This window comes from Elgaria multicarinata, chromosome 2, assembly GCF_023053635.1.
Source record: "Elgaria multicarinata webbii isolate HBS135686 ecotype San Diego chromosome 2, rElgMul1.1.pri, whole genome shotgun sequence".
In the NCBI taxonomy this organism is placed as follows: domain Eukaryota; kingdom Metazoa; phylum Chordata; class Lepidosauria; order Squamata; family Anguidae; genus Elgaria; species Elgaria multicarinata.
In genome coordinates, this window is record NC_086172.1 from 111,413,007 (window position 1) to 111,437,854 (window position 24,848).

The 24,848-nt window shown below is 41.9% G+C and overlaps 1 protein-coding gene across 3 annotated transcripts in view; it reads left to right on the plus strand.

The window, feature by feature from the left end:
- The window catches only part of CTTN (cortactin), a 39,134-nt gene that overhangs the window by 12,417 nt on the left and 1,869 nt on the right, over window positions 1–24,848 (plus strand). For 2 of the 3 annotated variants that reach the window (XM_063117386.1, XM_063117387.1), the window contains exons 5-15: window positions 2,145–2,255; window positions 4,692–4,746; window positions 5,399–5,509; window positions 7,076–7,186; window positions 8,441–8,551; window positions 12,529–12,584; window positions 14,602–14,671; window positions 15,585–15,733; window positions 21,988–22,077; window positions 22,383–22,566; window positions 23,561–23,629. In XM_063117386.1, the coding sequence (XP_062973456.1) occupies window positions 2,145–2,255; window positions 4,692–4,746; window positions 5,399–5,509; window positions 7,076–7,186; window positions 8,441–8,551; window positions 12,529–12,584; window positions 14,602–14,671; window positions 15,585–15,733; window positions 21,988–22,077; window positions 22,383–22,566; window positions 23,561–23,629 (1,117 nt within the window). Of the gene's footprint in view, window positions 1–2,144; window positions 2,256–4,691; window positions 4,747–5,398; window positions 5,510–7,075; window positions 7,187–8,440; window positions 8,552–10,865; window positions 10,977–12,528; window positions 12,585–14,601; window positions 14,672–15,584; window positions 15,734–21,987; window positions 22,078–22,382; window positions 22,567–23,560; window positions 23,630–24,848 lie in introns of all 3 variants that reach the window. The other variant, XM_063117388.1, reaches the window with a different exon arrangement.

Genomic DNA, 24,848 nt, shown 5'->3' on the forward strand with positions numbered 1-24,848 from the left:
AAGAGAAGCAGAAGTCCAAAGTAAGAATTGCAAAAAGGCCATGTTCCAAACTTACCAGGGGGCATTTATTTCTATTTTTTAAAAAAGAAAAATTACTTCCACTGATGTGGGTTGCTCTGGTTTAAGCTGAAATGTATGCACTACTATAAATAGATCTGGCTTTATATTGTGGCACAAAGCAAATGGCCACTGATCCTTAACAATTCATGAAGGAGAATTGTATTCGTAAATATAGGACCTGCTGAAGCAATCGGAGTCCTTATTCTTACCTTAGTGCAAGATTAGTGACAATAAAATTTCCCAAATATATTGATTCCAAATGCAGGATTTGAGGAACTACTTTTTGGGTGGAACTGAAACTTCTTAGCTGATGAAATAGGCTGTGATTTTCTAGCATGTAACTACTCTTTTTTAAGCATCTGATGTGTGCTGCTTGACTTTATATAAGCCAGGTGCAATTCCGTGTTACTACACTCAAATAGATTTTGTTCATTGCAGTTTAGAGGCAAACAGTATTCTGCCTCCCTCCTCTCCCACGCCTAAAAAAGAAGATAAAAAAAAATAGAAACAGAAATGGTAAACCATGCACCAGAAAAGCTGCTATTTGATAAGGATAGTTGTTTTCTCTCTTCTGCAGACCAAATGTGGAGGAAGTTGTTAAAAGCTTGATAGAGACGTTGGGAAAGGAAGAGTATCTGGTGGCTTCCTGTAGCAGAGTTACATGGCACAATGCTGCACATTGAGGGCACAATAATACAAATGCATGTGCAGATTAGAAGATGCTTGTTGGTAAAATAATGTGCCAACGATTATGTTAGCTAATGGTTATAGTTTGGAAGAGATGAAATTTGTGGTGGTTAAGGCAAGGGTCTTCAATACAGCACCCATGGGTGCTATGGCATCCACGGGGGCATCCAATGGTGCCCACAAAGCTCTCCCCCTCCCCGCCCTTTTCGGAAACATGTTTTTGATTAAAACTTTGGAAAGTGTTAGGGTTCTTTATCTCCCTTTGTAGCCTCTAGCCTTCTTGTTTCTCTCCTTTGCCTTGCTATTTCCTTCTCCCTCCTAACCTCTAGCCTCACTATTTCTCTCGCCCTGCCACCTTTTAGTTCACTTCTGACTAGCTAGGCCCCACAGCAGCCATTACATCACTAGCCACATCCTCTGTGGGAGCCATTTTGTGGTGCCCAGAGCAGGTTCTGAAATCCCCAAATGCACTGAAGGGGCCCCAAAAGTTGGAGAACCCAACGATAAGGGATATCTCCTTTCCTCTGACCTACTTGCATCTCTAGCCAATGTGCAGCGATATGATATTAGTGCTCTGATATTTTTTGCCATTGACAGTTGAGAGCTGGTATGGCTCAATTAATGATATGCTGATCCCTCCAAGCTGACAGAGCCTTGCTATGCTTGTTCCGGTTGAACCTTAAATACTTGTTGAATTTGAGAGTAAAAGAGAAGTGTTCAGATCATGGGCAGATTTCCCCATTATGCAGAGAAAAATAACTGCACTCAGTCTTCAGGCCTTCTTGGTCATTATATTGGGAGATCAAGCATGGAGAGGATGGAGTGGCACCTAGCTCCTTACATCACCTCCATGCTTTCAATGTTGCAACACCTGCATAGGTCTAGTGTCTTAACCTTCTCATCCTACATAGTGGTTGTGAGGAGGCAAGAGGAGAAAATCCATGCATTACTCCCTGAGCTCATCTTAAGGAAGGGAGGGGTACAAGTATGATATATAAATATGTGTACCTCCTGCTAGACAGAATTTTACCTGTGGCTAATGTGATGTCACAGTGGGCACCATCTTTAAGGGACATTTCTTTTTGTGTGAGATTGAATAGAATCCAATGTTTAGAAAAGAAGTATTTATGTTAAACTTCATATTTGTTTTAATAACATGTTACCCAATTAATTGGGAGTGCCTTATAGATCAAAAACTTTTCAACGAACTAATTCAGGAGCCCAGTCCTAATTACATTTCAGTAGCTGGGCCTGAGCAAGAAGGAGGAGTAATGGGGTGGTGGTGATATGGTTTTGCTGGATGGAGGTTTAATCTAAACTGCATCAGAATCGGGTGGAGATTAAAGTCAACCAGTATAGGTATAATATAATACATGTGTGAATTTTTCTTCTTTCAGTCAGCCGTTGGTCATGAATATCAGTCTAAGCTTTCTCAGCACTGTTCTCAGGTGGACTCGGTTAAAGGTTTTGGTGGGAAGTTTGGCGTGCAAGTTGATCGGGTTGACCAGGTAAACAGCTTCTTGTATTTCTAGAATTCCCTTCAGTGGCTGCCTCTTACATTTGCACGTGGTATAAACTGGTGTAATCACTGCAGGTTTTACATTTAGAATATGTAAATAACATTCCCAGTTATTCAATATATATTTTTTTAAAAAATATTGAACTGGTGCTCTATATCAGTTCCAGATACTTCGATTTTAAAGAAAATAAAGATAAGGGTGGGCATGCTTGATTTGAGAGAGAAGCTTTAAAAACCTACAAAATGCATATTGGGTTGGCAGTGTTTTTTTTCAGGCACACTACCACCCATCAAGACCCCTGAATGTGCTGGCAAGACTCCCGTGTCCTCCCCACTGCTCATCTTCCTTAGCCCTTGCTTAGGATTTCCTTCTCTCTCCCCCCCCCCACATCCAGCTTGGCATCTCCCCCCTCCCCATGTTCACTTCAGCAGCTCTAACCATGAAGCAGGAACTCAGCAGATCTGGAGACTTCTATTGCCTAATTTTCCAACTTCCTGCTTCCTTTTTAGGACATGACATCCCATCTAAATTGTCAAGGGAAACATGTATCTTCATGTCTGTGGTTGGGCAACAACTCCATTTTTTCTTGTCTCAGGGCAGTGTTTGAAAAAGGGATTTTCTCATCATTTCAAAGCTGCTGCTTTGCAGCACTTAGAGAACCCAAGGAAGAAAAGTCAAAATGGAATGTGTTTATGCAGGTTGACCCTGTAAAACAGTAATGGGTGAGGTAAAGATAGGTTTAAGGCTATGATGTGAGAAGGTGGCAGATTTCGCCCCCTCGCTTTGCTGGAGTTAGAAGGATGGAAACCTAATACTCCTCAATGAACAGCTAAAGGCCACTCTTCAATGTCACTGGTGGCAGCAGCCAGTTTCTATAGCGACGCCACTGATCTGGGGGCCCTCGTGGCAGTAACCAAGCCTGGTAGGCCTACTGTGCCAAACAGTTGGTGCTGTGGCTGTAGCTGGGTAAAAAGAGCAGAGCCCCAAAGTACAGTGTGAGGTGCACCATCCTCTCAATGAAATACTCATTCACACTTTGGTCATGCTGTCACTGTTATTACTGCAGCAAGATCTCCTCAAGAAGGGGTGTGGAGAGAAATAGCACTGCCTGAGGAACATAGGAATATAGGGAGCTGCCTTATACCGAGTCAGACCACTGGTCCATCCAGCCCAGTACTGTCAACACTGACTGGCAGTGGCTTTCAAGGATTTCAGGCTTGAGTTTTCCAACCCTACCTGAAGAAGCCGGGAATTGAACCTGGGACCTACTGTGCTCTACTACAGAGCTATGGCTCCTTCAAGAAATGACCTGGTGAATTGCTTATTGTGCTCTCTTCCTCTCTCCAAATGACCACAAAGGGTCAAAGTGAGTAGGGGGAGATGAGTGGAATGGGAGGGCAACACTGGAGCTCCTTGGAAATTAATAGGAAGAACTTAAATGGAATGAAGGGGATGAAAGATGAATAAAAAGCACCTTGCTTTATAAGTGAAGAAAATGTGGCTATATGGGATTAGCGCATGAAAGGAATTGAAAGTATGTAGTTGAATGCATCATGTGAGGTGCAGTCCATCCCCATTGCTTTTAATAGAGTTGGACTTGCAGGTTGCCTTCACCTGATTTACTGAGTAGAGAAAGGTGCAAGAAAAGACAGTATTGTGGCCCCTGGGATATGTTTCCAAAATGACAAATGTGCCTATTGGCTCACAGAAGTTTTCCTACCTCTGCTTTATAGAGCTTGATTAAGGAATATGTAGAACTTGAAACATAGGATTGGTTTGGGATAGTCCTGGTGTATTGCAATCTGACCCAAGAAGTTGATTTTAGATATACAGACTCTCATGAAACTTGAGAAGGTCTTGCATTGGAAGTGTTTGTCTGGGATTTGTTATGTCCATTATGCTTGGGCAGGGATTGTGAGATACTGCCTAGAATCCTAGAATAGTAGAGTTGGAAAGGGGCTATAAGGCCATCGAGTCCAACCCCCTGCTCCATGCAGAAATCCACCTTAAAGCATCCCTGAAGGCCTCTAGTGTGGGAGAGCCCACAACCTCCCTAGGTAATTGGTTCCATTGTCGTACTGCTCTAACAGTCAGGAAGTTTTTCCTGATGTCCAGCTGGAATCTGGCTTCCTTTAACTTGAGCCCGTTATTCCGTGTCCTGCACTTTGGGAGGATCGAGAAGAGATCCTGGCCCTCTTCTGTGTGACAACCTTTTAAGTATTTGAAGAGTGCTATCCCTTCAATCTTCTCTTCTCCAAGGCTAAACATGCCTAAAAGAGACTTCATCAGGTATCTTTAATATAGTGTAGATATTAAGATGGCTAATAAGTAGCTCTCATTTTTAAGACCATTTGGGGTGGTCTTCATTTAGAATATTCTTATAATTTTATGCTTCTCATTCAAGCCAATTTTTCATTTCTGCAGTCTGCTATGGGATTTGAATACCAGGGAAAAACAGAGAAACACGCTTCTCAAAGAGGTAAAACATTCTGAGGAATCTGCATAGAATCCACCCCACCCCACCCACACCGCAAATGCTACATTACCTTGAGGATTCTAATCTATTCACATTAACATTTATGGAAGGGAACTGTCAAATCTGTCTGATATACTTGTTAGTGAATGATATGGATGGAATAATTCTTCTCTCTAATAATATGCCCTGTTTCTTCATATTCTACTCTAAGATTCTCCTGTATTCTACTGTGAGAGACTATTTTGTGGCACACAGCTTCCGCTGTGCCATAAATTTTAAGTTACCTTTCAAGAATCTTCCTGTAGCTGTGATTATCACTTAATGACAAATATTTACTATTTAACACACGCCAACTACTCTTTCATACTTAATAAGCAGTATAGCTGAAATAAAAATGAATGCATCTCTTTCATACATTGTTTGTAGAGGGTGGAGATTGTAATCTGAGTTAGTGATTTTCAGTGTAAAATGATGGGATAGTAATTTTGGACTGAGGCCAAATACAATGGTGTGATACAATAGTGTATCTAGTCTTGCCTGTGGACCAGACATTATTGAAAGACGTGCTACTGATTCTCTTCCTGTTTAGAATTGTTCTACTACTCCCACGGCAATTTCTGACATTATTTAAATTTGCTTGGTTTTCTTTTTGCAGACTATTCAAGTGGATTTGGTGGGAAATACGGAGTACAGGCTGACAGGGTAGACAAGAGTGCAGTGGGATTTGATTACCAAGGAAAAACAGAGAAGCATGAATCACAGAAAGGTTTGTTACACCGCACTGTCTTCTGTACTTTTTGCTTCGTTCTCGTAACTTGTGATATGCTAGCACATTTGTAAAATATTCCTTCTCTTCACAAAATTGGGCAGGGATTCACCTCATTGTTGTACTGCCAACTCATTTTTGAGGGGAATCAATTATCATGGTTTAGCTAATGGAGAGAGCATCTCTCATCCAAATGTAATTGTTAGTAGAAATGTGAGAAGCATATCAAATAGATTTCTTGTTTGGAATAGGATAAAAACAAGAAAAAGTGCCTCTAAAACAGTGTGTTTCCATAGGTAACAGGATTCAGTAAATCCACTCTCCTCATTGCTGTAGGCGAGTGTCTCCCCTAGCTAGTGCACACCTGTGTGCCCACCAGATGTCCTGTGTGTGGGAAACTATCTTTTCTTCCTGGTTCTATGTTCAGAAAAGGAAAGATGCATTCCTTCCTGCAATTTGGGGTTTTGTAAAATAAAATACTTTCTTTTTTTTAAAGCAGCACTGGCATGTTACTTGTGGTTTTTCAAACACCTGACAGGAATAGAGATGAACCCCCATCCCCATAAGGGCTGGTTGCATTTACATCACTATGTTTAAGCATCAGGTAGCAGGCTCTGGCATCACACGCTTCCTGCCCCGGCCCTTCCTTTTTGGAGCACACCCAAGCTCTTTCCTGGTTGGCTTTCGCCATGGTTCTTATTACATTGGCAGCAAAGTTGACCATAATAAGGCTAGCCTGAGTTACTGGTTAACAAAGATCTGACACTGGCCTGGAGCCAACTAGGACAAAATACAGAAAGCCAAACTTTATGCTAATCGTGTAGCTTGCAGCTAAAGCTTGGCTATTGTCTTACTCTTCTGTAAGCACGTGTGGCTCCAGTTCAAATTAGAATCATGGCACTCCAGGAGGGGAGAGTTAAACCTCCCCCCCCCCATTTTATCTCCTGAACTCCCACCCCCATGGGAGGAGGGTTAAAACAAGGAAAAAAGTCTCCACTGGAGTCACTACAGGCTTTTCTCTTTCTCTCTCTCTCTCTCTTTCTTTACCCCCTATTGTGCCGTGGGGGGTGGGTGGAGGATGTGTGGAATTTCAAGGGAAAGAAATGGGTGGGGGAAGGTTTGATCGCAACCCAAATTGGGGCTGTATGTGGTTACACAATGGGTAAGAAGTAAGACAAGCCTTGGCTACCTGCAATGCGATTAGTGTAACGTGTACTTTGGCCCTGAGGTGAGCAGTGGGAATTTATACTCCAAATGGGGGAGAGGGATCTTGCAGCCTGCTCCCCATTGCGTACTGATGATTCTACATGTCTCGTTACTTTATAGGCCACAGATGAATGTTGAACTGCCTCCATTAGGAAATATGATTTGACATGATATCAAGTGATATGAAAGCTCTGTGGTATTTGACCTGTAATGATTCTTTCAAGTGAGCCCTTGAGATTTCGATTAGAGCAATGAACATGACTGTGTGAACTGATCCCTAGTTAAATAGTTATGCATAGAAATAGTCTAGTGTCTTAGTGTGTACTATTATGAATGTGTGTTTTTTACTCCCGTCTCCAGATTATTCCAAAGGTTTTGGTGGTAAATATGGTGTGGACAAGGAGAAAGTGGACAAAAGTGCTGTTGGGTTTGAGTACCAAGGCAAAACTGAAAAGCATGAATCACAGAAAGGTCTTTATTACAATTTTATTCCATGGAATTATGTGTGAACACTTTTCTTTAACCTGACCTATTAATATAATCAAGTATTTCTGCATAAACTGAGGTGTTCAACTGTAGAAATATAAACTGTTTTTGAAAAATCCATTTATCTTTCTTCTATTCTGCTCTCTGTCTGTAATATATCTTCTTTATTTGTTACACTTGTACCTAGAGATATGAAGGACTGGAGAAAAACAGCAGGAAAATTGGGGGATAGGTGAAACTAGGGGGAAAACACCCTTTCCCATATTTTTGTAAAATTTAGGGGAGGTCCTTGATTTTTCTGCCCCCCCTTTTTTCTCCTGTTTCCCCCCTAAGCCTTCACATCTTTAATTATACTCCACCTTTCCAGAAAAATATAACAATAATACCCAAAGCAGCTAACAACAATAAAATCCACAGAAGAGTGCTTAAAGTGGGCCCGTATGATAATGCAGAGCCCTGTTGAGTATTGAATCTTAAATTATATTCTCAGTACCTAAGGTCCTTCATACTCTGTAATTCCCTCAGGCTGATATATATTCTATCCAGTAGAAAAGCTGGATGATAAAATTGGTACCTGTTGCTATGGCAAAAGCCTGCTAGTGTTTGTTTTGTTATAATGAACTGTCTGCAACAAGCTTCTATTGTATTGGATCAGCAGCATCCACCCTTGAGAACTGGTGGTTTGTGTGAATTAGGCCATATTATTGTTGAGATCTATGCAGTATTTTTATTTATTAGAATAGGTATAAGCTGCTTTTCTGGACCTAGTACCATGCTAGAATTGCAAAATGAATAAAAATCCTAAGCTTGTTTATTCGGTAGTTACTTCTGGGTGAATTCATCATTGTACGAATGCATGTCTGCTCCCAAGGCAGGACTTTTCCCTCCCTCCATCTGCACTCCTCCACACCCCTGAAAATCTGCTCTGGAGGGTCCCCCAACTTCCTGGGACAGATTTTGAGGGAGTGCAGGGGAGGAGGGGGCAATACTTGTCCCATTGATGAAGCAGTTCCATCAGCAGAACTTAATTAGATACCACTGTCTGAGTTCAGTGAGTGCTAAGGATTGCTGCCTTAGTATGTTAATATTTTCTTGCCTGTTCTTGGAGTCCTATGCATACATCTAGTTAGATTTCTAGCTAATTGTTCTTGTTTAAACAAATCTACTTTAAACTGTTCTGCTTGTCTCTAAGACAAAAATGAGGTCCTAGTAGCATCTTGTGATTTTTTCTGTACATAGACTATACAAAAGGCTTTGGTGGAAAGTTTGGTGTACAGACAGACAGACAAGACAAGTGTGCGCTTGGCTGGGATCACCAGGAAAAAGTACAACTGCATGAATCTCAGAAAGGTATGTTTATTTACTTAACCAACACCTAATTCAGATTGGTTGTACATAGTGGCCCAGTTCAGACAACACGCTAAACCATGCTGCTTAACCACAAAATGGTTAATGGAATGCATTGCATTCTGTTAATCATTTTGTGGTTAAGTAGCATGGTTTAGCGTGTTGTCTGAACGGGGCCATTGAGGGACAAAAGTTACCGCAGTGTGTAATGCTATACTTGGTTTCAGCTTACAAGGTGGGTATGTAAAGATCACATGATCTATGGTCTGTTTGGTGGGTTAGTCAAAATCATAGTATCTCCTCACTTAAGAAAGGGTAAAAAAAAAACCAATGGAAAGAATGAAGTGATTTGCTTTATCCATGAGCTGTTACGAAGTAATCCTACTGAATGTGACCATAAAAATAAAAAATAGCTGGGCAAACTGCACTGCTTTACTTGGGTCTTTGGTATATATTAATATTGTTCTGGTTTTAAAGAATATTTTGTTATGGATTTTATTCTGTTGTAATTTTATTTATTGTTGTTTTACATTGTACATTACTTTAAGGTCCCTGGTGGGCAGGAAATCTATTTATAAATACTTTGAATGAATGAATTTGGAATGAGGCTAAACAGATGTAGCTGACTATTTCTTGGCACAAAGTTGCTTCTGCTTTTGCATGACACTTTTTCTGCAGGGCTGTGTGTGCCTTGTTACATTTGACACTGTTCTGGAGTGCCAAATATTTTGGCATAGGTTTTCTGGGGGCTGCATCCGGGAGGGAGAAATTGGTGCATCCACCCTATACCTGAAAATTATGTTTTACTCATGCATGAGGAACTTTGGATTCAAATCTGCCTTCCAGTTCCATTAAACGATTTTTCAAGTTCTTCAAGATGTGAAGAACTTGCTAATAAATAATAGGCAGTATGCAGAGCTGCGAGGATACTCACACAAGGGCAGTTCTCCATCCTTCGTCCCTAGTGCAATCCCTTGTGGCCTCTCCTGAGGGCCAAAGGGCCATAAGGAAAGGTCCCAGGTGTGGCACATGGGAGTGGGGACCTGGGAAACATTGGGCAGAGGCAGCTTCCAGGAGCTGCCTCTGCCCAGTCACTAACAGTCAGTAACTTCATATGACCAAAGGGTGAATTAACCATGGAGTGTTTTTCTGTATATGGGATATTACATTGCCAGTGCAATACTACCCAAAGTAGATGGATAGAGGAATATTAAATGCCTGACAGATTGTGATGAAGCAGCAATTACAGCTATTTTCTTATGGACTGGGCTGCAGCAAGGATCAAGCCAATCTATATTTCATCATGCAAAAAGTGTCTTGTTAAATACGCAGTTGTTTGCAATGCTGAAACTTCAAGTTAACGGATATTACGTGTGTGACTAATTTGCACTGAACTGGGATTAAAAGCCTGATGTGGACAGGGTCCAAATGAAAGTTCAAACTTTTGGAATATATTTAATATATTTTAACTTTGTATATTTCTATTTATAGGTTGTACATGTATATGTTTTAAATTTTATAATGCCTCCTTGAGGCCCAGCATTGGACAAATAGCAGAGAATAATAATAATAATATGTTTTAGTATATCTATGGTTCATATTTCACTGACTAAATGTGAGTGCGTACTTGCTGTTTTACACTCATGCCTGTAAATAACATTTGTATGTTACGTGGAACCTTGTGAAAGCATTCTTCCTAGTTTTAGAGCCAAACTGCATATTCCAAACTATTACATGGGACTATACTACTTCAGACTGCGGTAGGGTAGGTTGGGAAGAAATTGCACATCTGAATGCTTTCCCATGTCACAAACTTTCTCTGCTTGTAAAACGACTGGTATATTAGAGAAGGTTCTAGCATGGCCTTCTCCCTGATGTTTCATAGAATCATAGAATAGTAGAGTTGGAAGGGGGCTATAAGACCATTGAGTCCAACCCCCCTGCTCAATGCAGGAATCCACCCTAAAGCTTTGTGCATGCAGGAAATCTGTTGGCATGGGGGAAAACATTCAAATTTGTGTGTTTTTCCCCACCCACCCCTCTGCTCCAGTGTGAAGTGATACGGTCTAGAAAGGGCTCTACCATATGATATTCCTCAATATGTAGTTTGTTTTTTAACCAAAGTGATCTATTAACATCTTTATGTAAGAACTGTTTTTGAATTCTTCCTGCCTTGCACACTTCAGAGGTGCCGTTAAAGGGTTTGGGTTTGGTTCGTATATGTTGTATCTAAATATGTTCCTCTTCTCCCCCTCCCCGTCCCTTTCCTTCTCTACTCTTGGTTCTCTTCCCTTATCACATACCCTGGATTTCTCAGACTATAAGAGTGGTTTCGGAGGGAAATTCGGTGTTCAAACTGAGAGACAGGACCCATCAGCTGTGGGGTTTGACTACAAGGAGAAGCTAGCGAAACACGAGTCGCAGCAAGGCAGGGTTTCCAGTTGTAACTCTTTACCCAGAGCAGCCACTTCTAACGCAGACTTAAGTTGCTCACTTTGAATGGCCTGCATGTGCCACAGGCAATCCATGGCAAATATATATATATATATAAATATCATTGAATCATTCTGTGCAAATACATCCATGCAATCTTTAACTGAACTTGAGTGATTTAAGCCAGTGGGCATCACATCAGGAGCATGAACTAGCATCCCTTGCATGTGCACTCCACAGTATGTCTGGAGTGCCCCATGCGGCTTATTTATTTTATTTATTACAGCACTTTTATCCCGCCCTTTAGCCAAGAAGGCTCTCAAGGTGGCTTACAAAAATATTTCTTAAGACAGGCCCTGCCCACAGGCTTACAATCTATAAAACATGACACAAAAGGAAAGGGGATGGGGAGGGAGGAGGGAGCCTTTGGAGCCTGACAGTTTACCATAGCCCAGCCACTGGGCCATTCTGCTCCTTTCCAGGAATGCCTCTTGGGGCATCCATCATGTTAGAATTAAGTTCAGGTTTCTTCCGTTGTAACAAGAAGCCATATTCACCTTTATGATCAAGGCGATTTACTGCTTAAAAACCAAAATATTAATGTCTCCTTTAAATGCTCCATGCATGTGTTTTTCCTAAGATTAGCAGTCATCATATGTTGCAGTATTATACTAAAGTCATACTTGTTCTCATTGGAAATATAACCATTGGAAATTTTGATGGTTTTTTTTTTTTAGATTATTGCTTTGTGCAATATATCAATATAAAAATATGTGGATTAATAGCTTCATTTAAAATTGTAGGCCAAGGTGATTTGGTTCCAGTTTTCTGGCACGCACATACATACGCAAACTCTCTCATTACGTAGAACTTCTTTGTTGAGATAAGGCAAGGTAACCATGAGGCCAAGAAAACAAGTCTAAAGTAACCTTTAAAAACTTATTTCACTCCTTATGTTTTTCTTCAGTGTGTTTGTCTTGTAGAAACTTGTATGTCCTGACTTTAATTGTTGTATTGCTGGCAATCTTTAATGAGGTAACATGGCCAATATTTCCATATCTTTATGGCACTGAAAATACTTTTTCTTTTGAAATGGTAAATTCTCGGAAGTGGCCTGTGGTACCCTAAAATTTCAGCATTACTGAGAGTACAGAATATCCTGATTTACAAAACTGGTATAACTACAGAGAGTAATCCAAGGCTGTGCTATAGACGTGGTATGGGACAGGGACGGTGGGACGCAGTGGGTTGAGGGAGAGCCGCTTTTTCTTTGCTTGGTTCATGCCAACCATCATACAGTTTCCTTTCTGCCAATGAATGTGGAAGCATGGATCTGCCCCTTTGTGTTATCTTGCACACCTGCCCATGCTCCTACTGACGTCTGAAAGTATAGGCCGCCTGCTTTTTGCATCTGCTTACTTTGCTTGGCCACAGTCACTGGGAACTCTGTGCATGCAGCTCTTCATTGTACTCATCTGCATTTGATAAAATGTAAAAGGAGGATAGAAACCACCACCAAAAGTGATGTTTTTTGGTCCTCTTTTTAGACTATTCCAAAGGATTTGGAGGAAAATACGGTGTGCAGAAGGACAGGATGGATAAGGTAGGACCATAAATTGAAATTTCCTTAAGAATCTAAAATTCTGTTCCTGCGCTAGAGGTTGCTGTGCTCTTCGAAGGCTGTCTTTACAGTGTTTCTTAAAAGATGGACTTGCAAGTGGATAAATACATGGGTATTTGGTCTGCTTTTCTTGAAACCAATGAATAACTCTGTTGTTGTAGTAGTAGTTGTTGTTGTTGTTGTTGTTGTTGTTAAGAATGGTGTATCTAATGGGGAAAAATGATGACACTCCCATGTATGTAATGTGGTGGTGGGGTTTTCCCCACAATTTATTTTCTGTTCTGTTTTGTTAAATTCACTGTAAAAGGGAGGGGGGAACATAAGAACATAAGCACCATGCTGGATCAGCCCAAGGCTCCATCTAGTCCAGCACTCTGTTCACACAGTGACCAACCAGCCATCAGTCAGGGACCAACAAACAGGACATGGTGCAACAGCACCCTCCTACCAATGTTCCCCAGCAACTGGTGCACACAGGCTTACTGCCTCGAATACTGGAGATAGCACACAACCATCAGGGCTACTAGCCATTGATAGCCTTTGCCTCCAGGAATTTATCCAACCCCCTTTTAAAGCCATCCAAAGTGGTGGCCATCACTACATCCTGTGGTAGTGAGTTCCATAATTTAACTATGCGCTGTGTGAAGAAGTGCTTCCTCTTATTTGTCCTGAATCTCCCACCAATCAGCTTCATGGGTTGACCCAGGTTCTAGTATTTTGAGAGAGGGAGAAAAATGTCTCCCTATCCACATTCTCTATACCATGCATAATTTTGTACACCTCTATCATGTCTCCCCTTAGCCTCCTTTTTTCCAAGCTGGACTTCATATCAAGTGGCTCCAAAGCTTGTTTTGACCTACCCATGGGCCCTTTCCAGGGCAGGCACACATGCCCCTCAGTAGCAGAGCCTCTCTTTGCCAGTGGAGGGGAACCTCAGCCGCATCCTCCATTCCCTGCCCCTTCATATGGCCATCCTGTTACTGTGTTGGTAAATATGAGGAAATAGTGCATATTCTAAGCCTGCCTATTCCAACACAGCACCCACAGACATCTCTCTTGGTGTCCAGGAGGTTCGCTGCCCCTAATAATTTTCTTTTACAAATGGTTTTTTCTTTAAAATGGAGGTGGCCCGGCATGTTGTGTAGTGAAGTGCCAGTCTTCAGCCCTCCACCAACTTCATTTGCCGAGAATGCTTCTGTGCCCTATGTAGCTCCAGAGGCATTTTTCTGAAATGAAGATGGTGGAAAGCTGGTACTTCGTTTTGCAGTGTGCCTGACCGCTTGCCAAAATCACTTGGAAAAGGGACCCAGTTGTTGCTTGCTAAGGTTGGGTGGTTGGAGAGGGCAGCAGGAAGACAGCCAAAACATGCCAAAACATGCATGTAGAGGGAGACAACAAAATAAAACAAAACATTGGTAATACCTACGCATCACACAGCTACTGTCAAAATGTTTGTGTGTGCTTGTGTTTTGTGTGTGAGAGAAGTTACTCGACTGGCTGTTGGAAGCAGGAGTTGCTGACTTTTGCATTAGGTTGTTTTTGGCTTGTGAAAGCACAACTTGAATTCTCTACTTGGTGAAAATTTACCTTTGAGTTTTCCCTATTGTTCTTGCATATTACAGTTATAAATTAAAAATCTCCCTGTGTCCCAATTGGCATCTGTTACTAGTTTGCCAAATGTCAGATGACATTTCGGTTTCTCTTGTTACTTATCATGAGACACAGTATTTTCTGTTGGTTTGTTTGTTTCTGTTACATTGATTACGCATCTCACTTTTGAACAGGCACAGCTTGTATATATATATTAAAAGGGTCTAGTTTGGTGAATTGGGCCTTTTGATCATACAGCTGATACAGAAAAATAACTTGTTTGAATAAAAGTTGTGTGTGTTTCTGATGGTTTAATGCAAAATGGAAGTAAATGATTACACATATTGTCAAATTTAGTGATGTAATTTTTGTCTCTTCTGTGAACCTGATTCCATCTGCGACTTGAAAGAATGCATCAACTTTTGAAGATATTGAGAAATTGTCTTCAACGTACCAGAAGACCAAGCCAGTGGAAGCTGGTAGGATTATATTTTAAGTATTGAATATATCCTTCTTTAATATTTTCCTTCTTGGATAATTCAGTTTGCTTGGTACCTTAAATATCACCAGTCTCTCACTATGTCAGTATCAAAAGCTTCTAGATAGCTTTTTAAGTTTTTACACTTGTATTACTGAAATTGAAATCCAACAGACCATTTGATGCAATTGCTTTGGGCCTGCAATAACTGAGGAAGAGAGCATCATTTAAATAGAATGTATCAAATTATCTTTAGCAATATTACTGGAACTCCTGAATTCCTAAATTTAAGTCACTCATTGAATTCAAACTTAAAGTCAGTGCTGATGTTCATAGCATCTGCTTCTAGTGGGAAGGTGAGCAATTTGTGCTCCTCAGCGAATTACATGACTGTGATCATTTATACATGTAAAGAATTTGCTTAGGCCTCATCTACACGATCCTGCGCCAAATGTAAGTATTTAACTTTTTTTAAAAAAAAATCGGTGCCAAAACTGCCGAGAGCCATCCCAGGTTTGGTGAAAATGCTGCCCCCCCAACCTGATGGGCATGGGGTCCCCCCCCCCCGCACAGCTCCATGCCCGTTTGAAGAGCCCTGCTACTTGTGGGGAGGAGGGAGGACCCACACTGCTGCAGTAATCAGGGTTGTCCCAGGACCGTGGGAAAAATTGGGATAACCGCAGTCCTGGTTATCCCAGGTCAACTGAGAGGTCATCCCTGGTGGACCCAGGGATCCCCTGTGTGTCATTTGGATGCACAGGAATGACCACAAGCTGACCCTGGGATAACAGGCAGGTGTAGATTAGGCCCAAGGCTTCATTTTAATTGCCAGTTACCTCAGGAATTGTATGTTGTGGAGATTTGCTTAAGAAAATACCCTGTAAAATGAACATTTAGCATTTCTAATATTACAGCGAATGCCAAAACCAGCAACATCAGAGCTAACTTTGAAAATCTAGCAAAGGATAAAGAGCAGGAGGACAGAAGGAAGGCGGAAGTTGAAAGAGCTCAAAGAATGGCCCAGGACAAGCAAGAACAAGAGGAAGCTAGGCGGACACTGGAAGTCAGTGAAATTAATCTTCTTATCTCTTCTCCCCCTCCCCCACCTTTTGGTTGAAGTGGATGCTTGTGGGCAGGATACAGAGCTTGCTTTAGAGGAAAAAAATAGGGTTGAAGAGATTTGTCAGCTTGCTTAAACTCTACCTGATTCCAGATTCTGTGCTAATTAAGCAGTAATTCTTCCAAGACTGAACATTGCTGGGCAGAGGGGAATCTCTTTTCAGATAGCAATATGCTTAGAATATCTATGCCGAAGAGGTCAAAGACTAGATTGTGGGGTTTACTTAATGCACCATTGTTTCCCTATGTAGTATCTTAGATTCTGAGAAATTAAAACAACACAGCTTGCTATTATATGTCTACAGTGTATTAACAAATTGGATTTAAAAAAACTTGTTAGAACCCATCAACATAGAATACCTGTCATTATTAGGAATGTACTGAGAGGCATCTGAGCTATATTTGTGGCCATTGTGGATTTTGTTTCTGAGCCATCGGTGGCTATTCATTTTGAGAAATCTTTTCTTGGCTCTATGAGGTTTTATGCACTTCTAATAATAATTCTAAAAGCCAATGTTATCCTAATACTACATGTGATAGAAATGGATTGGGTTCAGATGACAGGATAACCCATCATGGGTTAAATAACCCATCACAGGTTATTGTGTCACCTGTTAGGAATTTTTTCACCCACGATGGGTTGTTTGCCTGAAATAACCCACAGCCTGCAGTAGGGGCTGTTTGACCCACTGTGGGTTTCGTGTCATCTGTTGGGCACCCAGGATTGCTCACCTATAGAGTCACACAATAAGATTGGTGCTCTATAAACCATTGAAGGTTTGCAGAATCAGGAACATACTTCATAGGTAGCCTCCCCTAATTAGGAGGTACTTGATCCACCTTCACGATCCTGCGCAATTGCATCCAGGGGACAGAAAATTTTGCAGGTACAAATTTGCACAAATTTGCAATTGCGCAACTTCACATTTATGCAAATTTGTACCTGTGCAATTGTGCATAATTGTGCTGAGAGAAATGCACATTTTTGACCATTTCCTTTTCTTTTTTTTATCTTTTTGTTGTTACTGTTGCTTATTTTCCAAAGGTTTATTTGTGCCGCCCTGTTTGGTGTGCAAGGATTTTCTCTCCCCTAGGTGAAATTGTGCAGGATTTTGCAGGTGGATTGTCCACCTCCCAACTAGGGATGGCTGCCAAGGAAGTGTAGTCCTGATCCTGCAGACCTCACGGGTTTATTAGTGCCGAACAGAAGGTTAAACAGGCAGAGATCCAGAAAAAGAAAAACCAGTCAGAAGGGTGATCTGTGCTACATGAAAGGGTAATTTATGCTATGTATTGCCTGAATGGTGTTTGGATATCACGCATGAGCCCTAAATATTCTATGTCATGGTGTTTAAATAACAGCTCTAAAATTACCTAATTCATCCCATCCCTTGAATATGTCCCTAATTCTATGCCCAGCTGTGTTAAATCCTCACTGGGCTGGTTCAGATGCAACAGCTGAAACATAGTTTGACCATCAGGTCTAAGTATCCGTTCCTTCCCCTGCTCATTCTGATTCCCTCTGGGTTGCCCAGATTAGTAAATTATGGTTTGCTCTTGCTGTTGCATCTGAACCCGCCCAGTGCTTATTCTGCAAAGGTGGGCATAGAATTAGGGCTGTATTCTAAGGATTAGATGAATTAGATGAATTAGATTAGATGAATTAGGGGATTTTAGAGGTCTCTTCAAAAACACCATGGCATAGAATGAATAGCATTGCACGTGTGACACTCAATAAACATCTAGGCAGTATTTGTTTCTTTATGCAGCACAAATTACCCTTTTGACTGATTTTTCTTTTTCTGTATCTCTGCCTGTTTGACCAATTCTTATTTCCTCATTTACATTCCCTGTTTATATTAAGGAGAGGCAGTTATAACAACAGTGGAAGTGATTTGCTTTAATAGATCACTATTAATATAAATTGCAAACATCCCCACCCATCCACGTTGAGACCACAGGGGGAGAGCTGAAGTCCCCCCTGCTAGGATCACAATTCCAATCACAACCTCTGTACTTACGCTGGAGTGAAAATGTAACGTCTGCTTTGGCCCTTAGAGGTGTGCTTTAATTTCCTTAGAACCAACAATGTGGTTCTGCCCTCTGTCAGGTCCCCCCATCCCCTTGTTGTTTATTCGTTCAGTCACTTCCGACTCTTCGTGACTTCATGGACCAGCCCACGCCAGAGCTTTCTGTCGGCCGTTGCCACCCCTAGCTCCCCCAAGGTCAAGTCTGTCACCTCCAGAATATCATCCATCCATCTTGCCCTTGGTCGGCCCCTCTTCCTTTTGCCTTCCACTTTCCCTAGCAGCTGCCTCTTCTCCGGGGTATCCTGTCTTCTCATTATGTGGCCAAAGTACTTCAGTTTTGCCTTTAATACCATTCCCTCAAGTGAGCAGTCTGGCTTTATTTCCTGGAGCATGGACTGGTTTGATCTTCTTGCAGTCCAAGGCACTCTCAGAATTTTCCTCCAACACCACAGTTCAAAAGCATCTATCTTCCTTCGCTCAGCCTTCCTTATGGTCCAGCTCTCGCAGCCATAGGTTACTACGGGGAATACCATTGCTTTAACTATGCGGACCTTTGTTGTCAGTGTGGTGTCTCTGCTCTTAACTATTTTATCAAGATTTGTCATTGCTCTCCTCCCAAGAAGTAAATGTCTTCTGATTTCCTGGCTGCAGTCAGCGTCTGCAGTAATCTTTGCGCCCAGAAATACAAAGTCTGTCACTGCCTCCACGTTTTCTCCCTCTATTTGCCAGTTATCAATCAAGCTGGTTGCCATAATCTTGTTTTTTTTGAAGTTTAACTGCAACCCAGCTTTTGCACTTTCTTCTTTCACCTTTGTCATAAGGCTCCTCAGCTCCTCCTCGCTTTCAGCCATCAGTGTGGTGTCATCTGCATATCTGAGATTGTTAATGTTTCTTCCTGCGATTTTAACTCCAGCCTTGGATTCCTCAAGTCCAGCACGTCGCATGATGTGTTCTGCATACAAGTTGAATAGGTAAGGTGAGAGTATACAGCCCTGCCGTACTCCTTTCCCAATCTTAAACCAGTCCGTTGTTCCGTGGTCTGTTCTTACCGTTGCTACTTGTTCGTTATACAGATTCCTCAGGAGGCGGACAAGATGACTTGGTATCCCCATACCACCAAGAGCTTGCCACAGTTTGTTATGATCCACACAGTCAAAGGCTTTAGAATAGTCAATAAAACAGAAATAGATGTTTTTCTGGAACTCCCTGGCTTTCTCCATTATCCATCGGATATTGGCAATTTGGTCTCTAGTTCCTCTGCCTTTTCTAAACCCAGCTTGTACATCTGGCAATTCTCGCTCCATGAATTGCTGGAGTCTACCTTGCAGGATCTTGAGCATTACCTTGCTGGCATGTGAAATAAGTGCCACTGTCTGATAGTTTGAACATTCTTTAGTGTTTCCCTTTTTTGGTATGGGGATATAAGTTGATTTTTTCCAGTCTGATGGCCATTCTTGTGTTTTCCAAATTTGCTGGCATATGGCATGCATCACCTTGACAGCATCATCTTGCAATATTTTAAACAGTTCAGCTGGGATACCGTCATCTCCTGCTGCCTTGTTATTAGCAATGCTTCTTAAGGCCCATTCAACCTCACTCTTCAGGATGTCTGGCTCTAACTCACTGACCACACCGTCTGAGCTATCCCTGATATTATTATCCTTCCTATACAGATCTTCTGTATATTCTTGCCACCTTTTCTTGATCTCTTCTGTTTCTGTTAGGTCCTTGCCATCTTTGTTTTTGATCATACCCATTTTTGCCTGGAATTTACCTCCGATGTTTCTAATTTTCTGGAAGAGGTCTCTTGTCCTTCTTATTCTATTGTCTTCTTCCACTTCCGCGCATTGCTTGTTTAAAAATAATTCCTTATCTCTCTTCTGGCTAACCTCTGGAATTTTGCATTTAATTGGGCATATCTCCCCCTATCACTGTTGCCTTTTGTTTTCCTTCTTTCTTGGGCTACTTCCAGTGTCTCAGCAGACAGCCATCTTGCCTTCTTGGTTTTCTTTTTCTTTGGTATGTTTTTTGTTGCCACCTCTTGGACAATGTTGCGAACTTCTGTCCATAGTTCTTCCGGGACCCTATCTACTAAATCTAGTCCCTTAAATCTATTCTTCACTTCCACTGCATATTCATTAGGAATATTAGTGAGCTCATATCTAACTGATCTGTGGGTCTTCCCTATTCTCTTTAGTTTGATTCTAAATTGTGCAATAAGAAGTTCGTGATCTGAACTACAGTCAGCATTTTATTATTGAACCACTGGGAGATGCTCATGCAACCTTAATGCCATTAGCATCCTATAATCCCCTTGGGCAGCTTGCAGCCGAGAAATTCAGCCCCCTCCGTTCAGCATGGAATCTTATGTACACAATCCATGTATTGGGATTGGATTCTAACTGGGAGGCAGCAGCTTTGACTCCTCTGGGACCTGAAAGCTTGAACCTGTGAGTCATTGTCCAGAGAAGCAAATCGCAGGACTGTGCTGCACCATTAAAACTATTGAAAGGAAGGGAGGTTGCAAGGTTTGAGTTAAGTAGTTGGCAAAATGCAGAGTCAAGTCCTCTGTAAAGTATGCAGAGCCAGCTGGAACGGATGTACTGGGCTTTTTCTTTTTATGGGAAGTGTCAGCTTCTCTTTATTTATATTTATTTATTTATTACATTTCTATACTGCCCAATAGCTGGAGCTCTTTGGTGCATTCCACTAATGAAAATAATTTGGCTGTGTTCTTGTTCTAAACTGATACATTTTTTCCCAAGCTTTTTCCCGTGTTCCTGGAAAAAATATCATTTAAATCTAAGAAAGGGGGTGATTTAGTGTTTATTTCTAATGAGCAAAGATATATTGGATTATTGCCCTTAGATGTCTGCCTCTTTTGGAATGTCTTTCGTCAGAAAAAGAGCCCTGCAGTTTAATCTGGAGAAAATTACCGGCAGCACCTCCCAGCATGGGTCTGCCTAGTGCCACCCACTCCGACTCCTGACTGAGCCATTAATGTGAAAAGGAATTTGCCTGTCTGCTACAGATTGTATGTGCTCTGTGAAACAAAATTTACCAGTACAGTAATGCTCACATCCAGCACACATGGTAACAATTTAGTGCATCAGACCACAGCTCTGGGACTACAAATGGGAATCACTTCTTTTCCCAGCCCTGTAGTATGTCTTGCCTTGTTAGCGGGTTAACCAGACAAGGGAAGACATTTTACAGACTTGTTCCTCCCCATTGATTACTCTCTCTGTATCTTTTCCCTGTGGTAAGCAATTTTTAAAGTTAACGTTTCTGCACATTGTGTTTCACAAATCAAGATAATGCATAACATATAGAAGTTTAGTGTAGGTAAAATTCACTGCTAGCCCCCGTATTGAAGGAGGAGGAGGGAAATTTTGCTTGGTGCATTTGACTGCGGCGTGTGTTATACTTCATGAACAAGTGCTAAAATAGCATCTTGAAGCATGGTTTGTGAATTGGACTGAATGCCGGGGAAACCAGCACATCATCCTTGGCTTCTGCAGAAAGGGATAAAATGAAGAATGGAGCACGTGTGAAGAAGATGAGGGTCTGGTTTATATGTTGTCTAATTCTTCTTACAGAAAGACCCTGCAGAGAAAGTAACACACTAGCCAGTCCAACCACACTGACAAGGGGCTGCTTCATTGTGTGTGTGGGGGGGGGGGGGGGCGAAGAGGCAACATTGAGTGGGGCAGCTGAAAATTGTGTTGCCCCATCTGTGCAGCTTGCTGCTGGGAAGTGGCACCGCTCAATATGGTGGCACTGGCTCATACGTTCCTTGCTACTTGTGACTGTAGTCACTGGGCAACACCTCGTGGAGGATTTCAAAGCACATGAACCAGCCCATTACTGTATGGTGATGTCTTTGTTTAGTATTCTCTCCACTTTGGCTGCCTTTGGTCTTAGGCTAGGGCAGTGTTAATGTGGATCCATTGATTAGTTTAACCCAGCTGCAGAAAACTAGCTTCTCTCCCCACAAATCACCATTTTTAAATCTTGAGGGCTCTTGAGGGGGGATGCATATTGGTGTGTTTCAAAAACTGCCTCTTGTTGTCCGTGCTACAGTTCTTGTTTTGATACATATTTGTTCTTTCTTTCTTTCTTTCTTTCTTTCTTTCTTTCTTTCTTTCTTTCTTTCTTTCTGCTAAAGGAACAAGCCAAAGTCAAGAAACAAACTCCTCCTCAAACTCCCACCCCTCAGCCAGTGGAAGAAAAAGTGCCTTCCAGTCCCGTCTATGAGGTCAGTTTAGTAGATTAAATTGAACAAGGGTTTGGAGCCTCAGGCCCAAAGAACCCAAACTGGACCTCCTGGGGTCCCAATTTGGCACTGAAGGATTCCCCAGATGGCCACGCTCCTGTCTCAAAAATGGAATTTGTCCCTCACATCGAAAGGGGTTCTGCAGTCCCGAAATAGAAGAAGCCTTTCTCCAGTGCTTTTTACATAATAAACAGGCTATTGACAGCAATAACTGTCCACCTTTAGTAGTGACATCAAATATGAACGTCGTCTTGCGTTTGTGTAATGGCTGCCTTTCACTCCCTTAGGATGCTGTTTCCCTTGAGTCTGGCTACAAGAATTCAAACACTAATTACTCAACTGTACATGAGCCAGAAACCAATAGCAAAGCTGAGGAATCTGACTATCAAGAAGCGATCAGTCAGCGGGAACCGCAGTATGAATCTGAGACAGTTTATGAAGTGGCCGGGGCAGGAAACCAGTATCAAGCAGGTTTGACAACTTCTGTTTCTCACCAGGACCCTTTCCATTATGGCATCAGGCAACATAGGGTTGTATCCAGATCAGTGCATAGCAGAGCTCTGCTTGCCCTGGAGGAAGAGGGTGGGGAGGCAGTCTTTGCGATTCCTCCTTCAACGTGGGATTCAGGGGTGGGGGGAACCTTTGGAGCAGCATGAGAGGTGATGCAGAGGGAAGGGAAACACAATGACATTCTCCCTGCCCTGTCCTCTTGGTCTGATATCTGGTAGTTTGAGATATTGAGACTAGAAATACTGAACAGCTGGCAGGACCCAGAAGGTAGCCGTTCCCTTACCTTTTAAAGCTAAGCAATGCTGTGTCTACTATTATGATTATGATTATATTTATTTGTATTCTGTCTTTTGCCCAATACTGGGCCAATACTGGGAAGCCACATTAAGCTCCTTGGAGGAAGGCCAGTATACAAGTGTAATAAATGGAATATTATGGGACAGTGCTTTCTGAAAAAGGGAATTAGGGAAAATGCTCACTACCTTGGCTTGCAAGGTTTCACTTGTTAGTGGTGAAACATAAGAACATAAGAAGAGCCATAACAGGTCAAGCTGAGGGTTCATCTAGTCCTGCACTCTGTGTACACAGTGGCCAACCAGCTGTTGACGAGAGACCCACAAGCACTGCAACAGCACCCTCCCATCCATGTTCCCCAGCAACTGGTGTATATAGGCTTACTAGTGGCACAAATCTAAGCACTTGGAAATAAGTTTGTCCTATGTTCATGGGACTTACTGTCTAGCAAGTGTGTTTAGGATTGCATCAGTTTACCAGTTCTCGACTTCATGCAATAAAAACAGCCGTAGACAGTGATTGGAAGCTCTGCTGTTGAACCAATTGATTACAGAGGTGACTTATTTTAAGTGCCAGACCACAGGCTAGTACATGAGTTTAGGGAACCCATATATCCATCTTTTGTGCACTCTACAATAGTAATGTGTCTGTTTCTCTTTAGATGAAAATACTTATGAGTATGAAAATGACCTTGGAGTAACAGCAATAGCTCTCTATGATTATCAAGCTGGTAAGCAATCCTGCAGAGCTTCATTTTGTGATGGGCTATCTTCAGTATATATGCTGGCCATGAATAGCCGCTGTCTTGTAACTGCAGAACTTTATGAAGCAGAACATTTTCAAGGCTCTCTAAATTTTGCAGTTCTCTGAATACAAATGGCCAATGGGGCACCTAGGGCTGGATCTTGGGGCCAAAGTTCAGGGCCTCACAGCCCACCCTTCCAGGCCCCCACCCAGAGAATGGCAGGTAATGAAGAAATCAGGACAGCAGGAACAAACTCACATTTTATCCCTGCAGTCATGGTGGTGCTATGATTTACATGAGCTTAACATGCGAAGCTACACATGCTCGGAGTATTATTATTATTTTTAATCACGGCTGGCAAACAGTTTTGGTTTTGTGTTTGTTATACCATCAGGCATGTAGTAGCAGTTTTAAAGTGTGGAATGGCAGTTGGAGAGGCGGGAAAGATAAATGTTAGTTGTGTGCTTCACAAGTGAAGTAATACACAACCCTGTATAAAGCGGGCTCCCATAAGACCATTAGGTCCAGGGCCTAAAATTATCTAGCTGCACCACAGAAAATGACAAGCACAGAAATTGGCACTGAATGTTAATTCCACATATGAGAATTTCAGCTTTCTATTTTCTTTACTTTTTTTTTTTAAAAAAAAATCTAAGACATAAGGCAGACTGCTGATAAGTGTGTAGACCATGCCTGGTAAAATTTCAGAAACCAATAGATTCTGGGCAGTTCACACAAGAATATCCTGCTCCATGTCCTGATCTAAAGGGTGGGTCCCTGCCCTACCTTTTAGAATTTGCTTCATAGGTCTTTCCACTGCAGGGGTGCTATCCACGCTAAACCATGCTGCTTAACCACAAAATAGCATGGTTTAGCGTGTTGTCTGAACCAGGCCATTGTGGCCTGACGTGCAAAACAAGCACCTTGGGATTTGATTGATTGTTCCACTAGCTTCTGCTTATAAGTACATCACCTTGGTGAAAGATTCAATCATGCTTCTTATGAAATGTGATACTCATGGAAGGCCCATATCTTGGGTGGAATCTAAACATTGCACACACCTGCATGCTTGCGTTCCAAGCCCTCTTGTACTCCTCTCCCTTTCCTATCAATGGGGGGATTCTTCTTGAGTGCAGGTAACTGGCTCATTGAATGGGATGCACTAGTATGATCTGTGTGACCTGACCACAGTTAACAGTGCTCT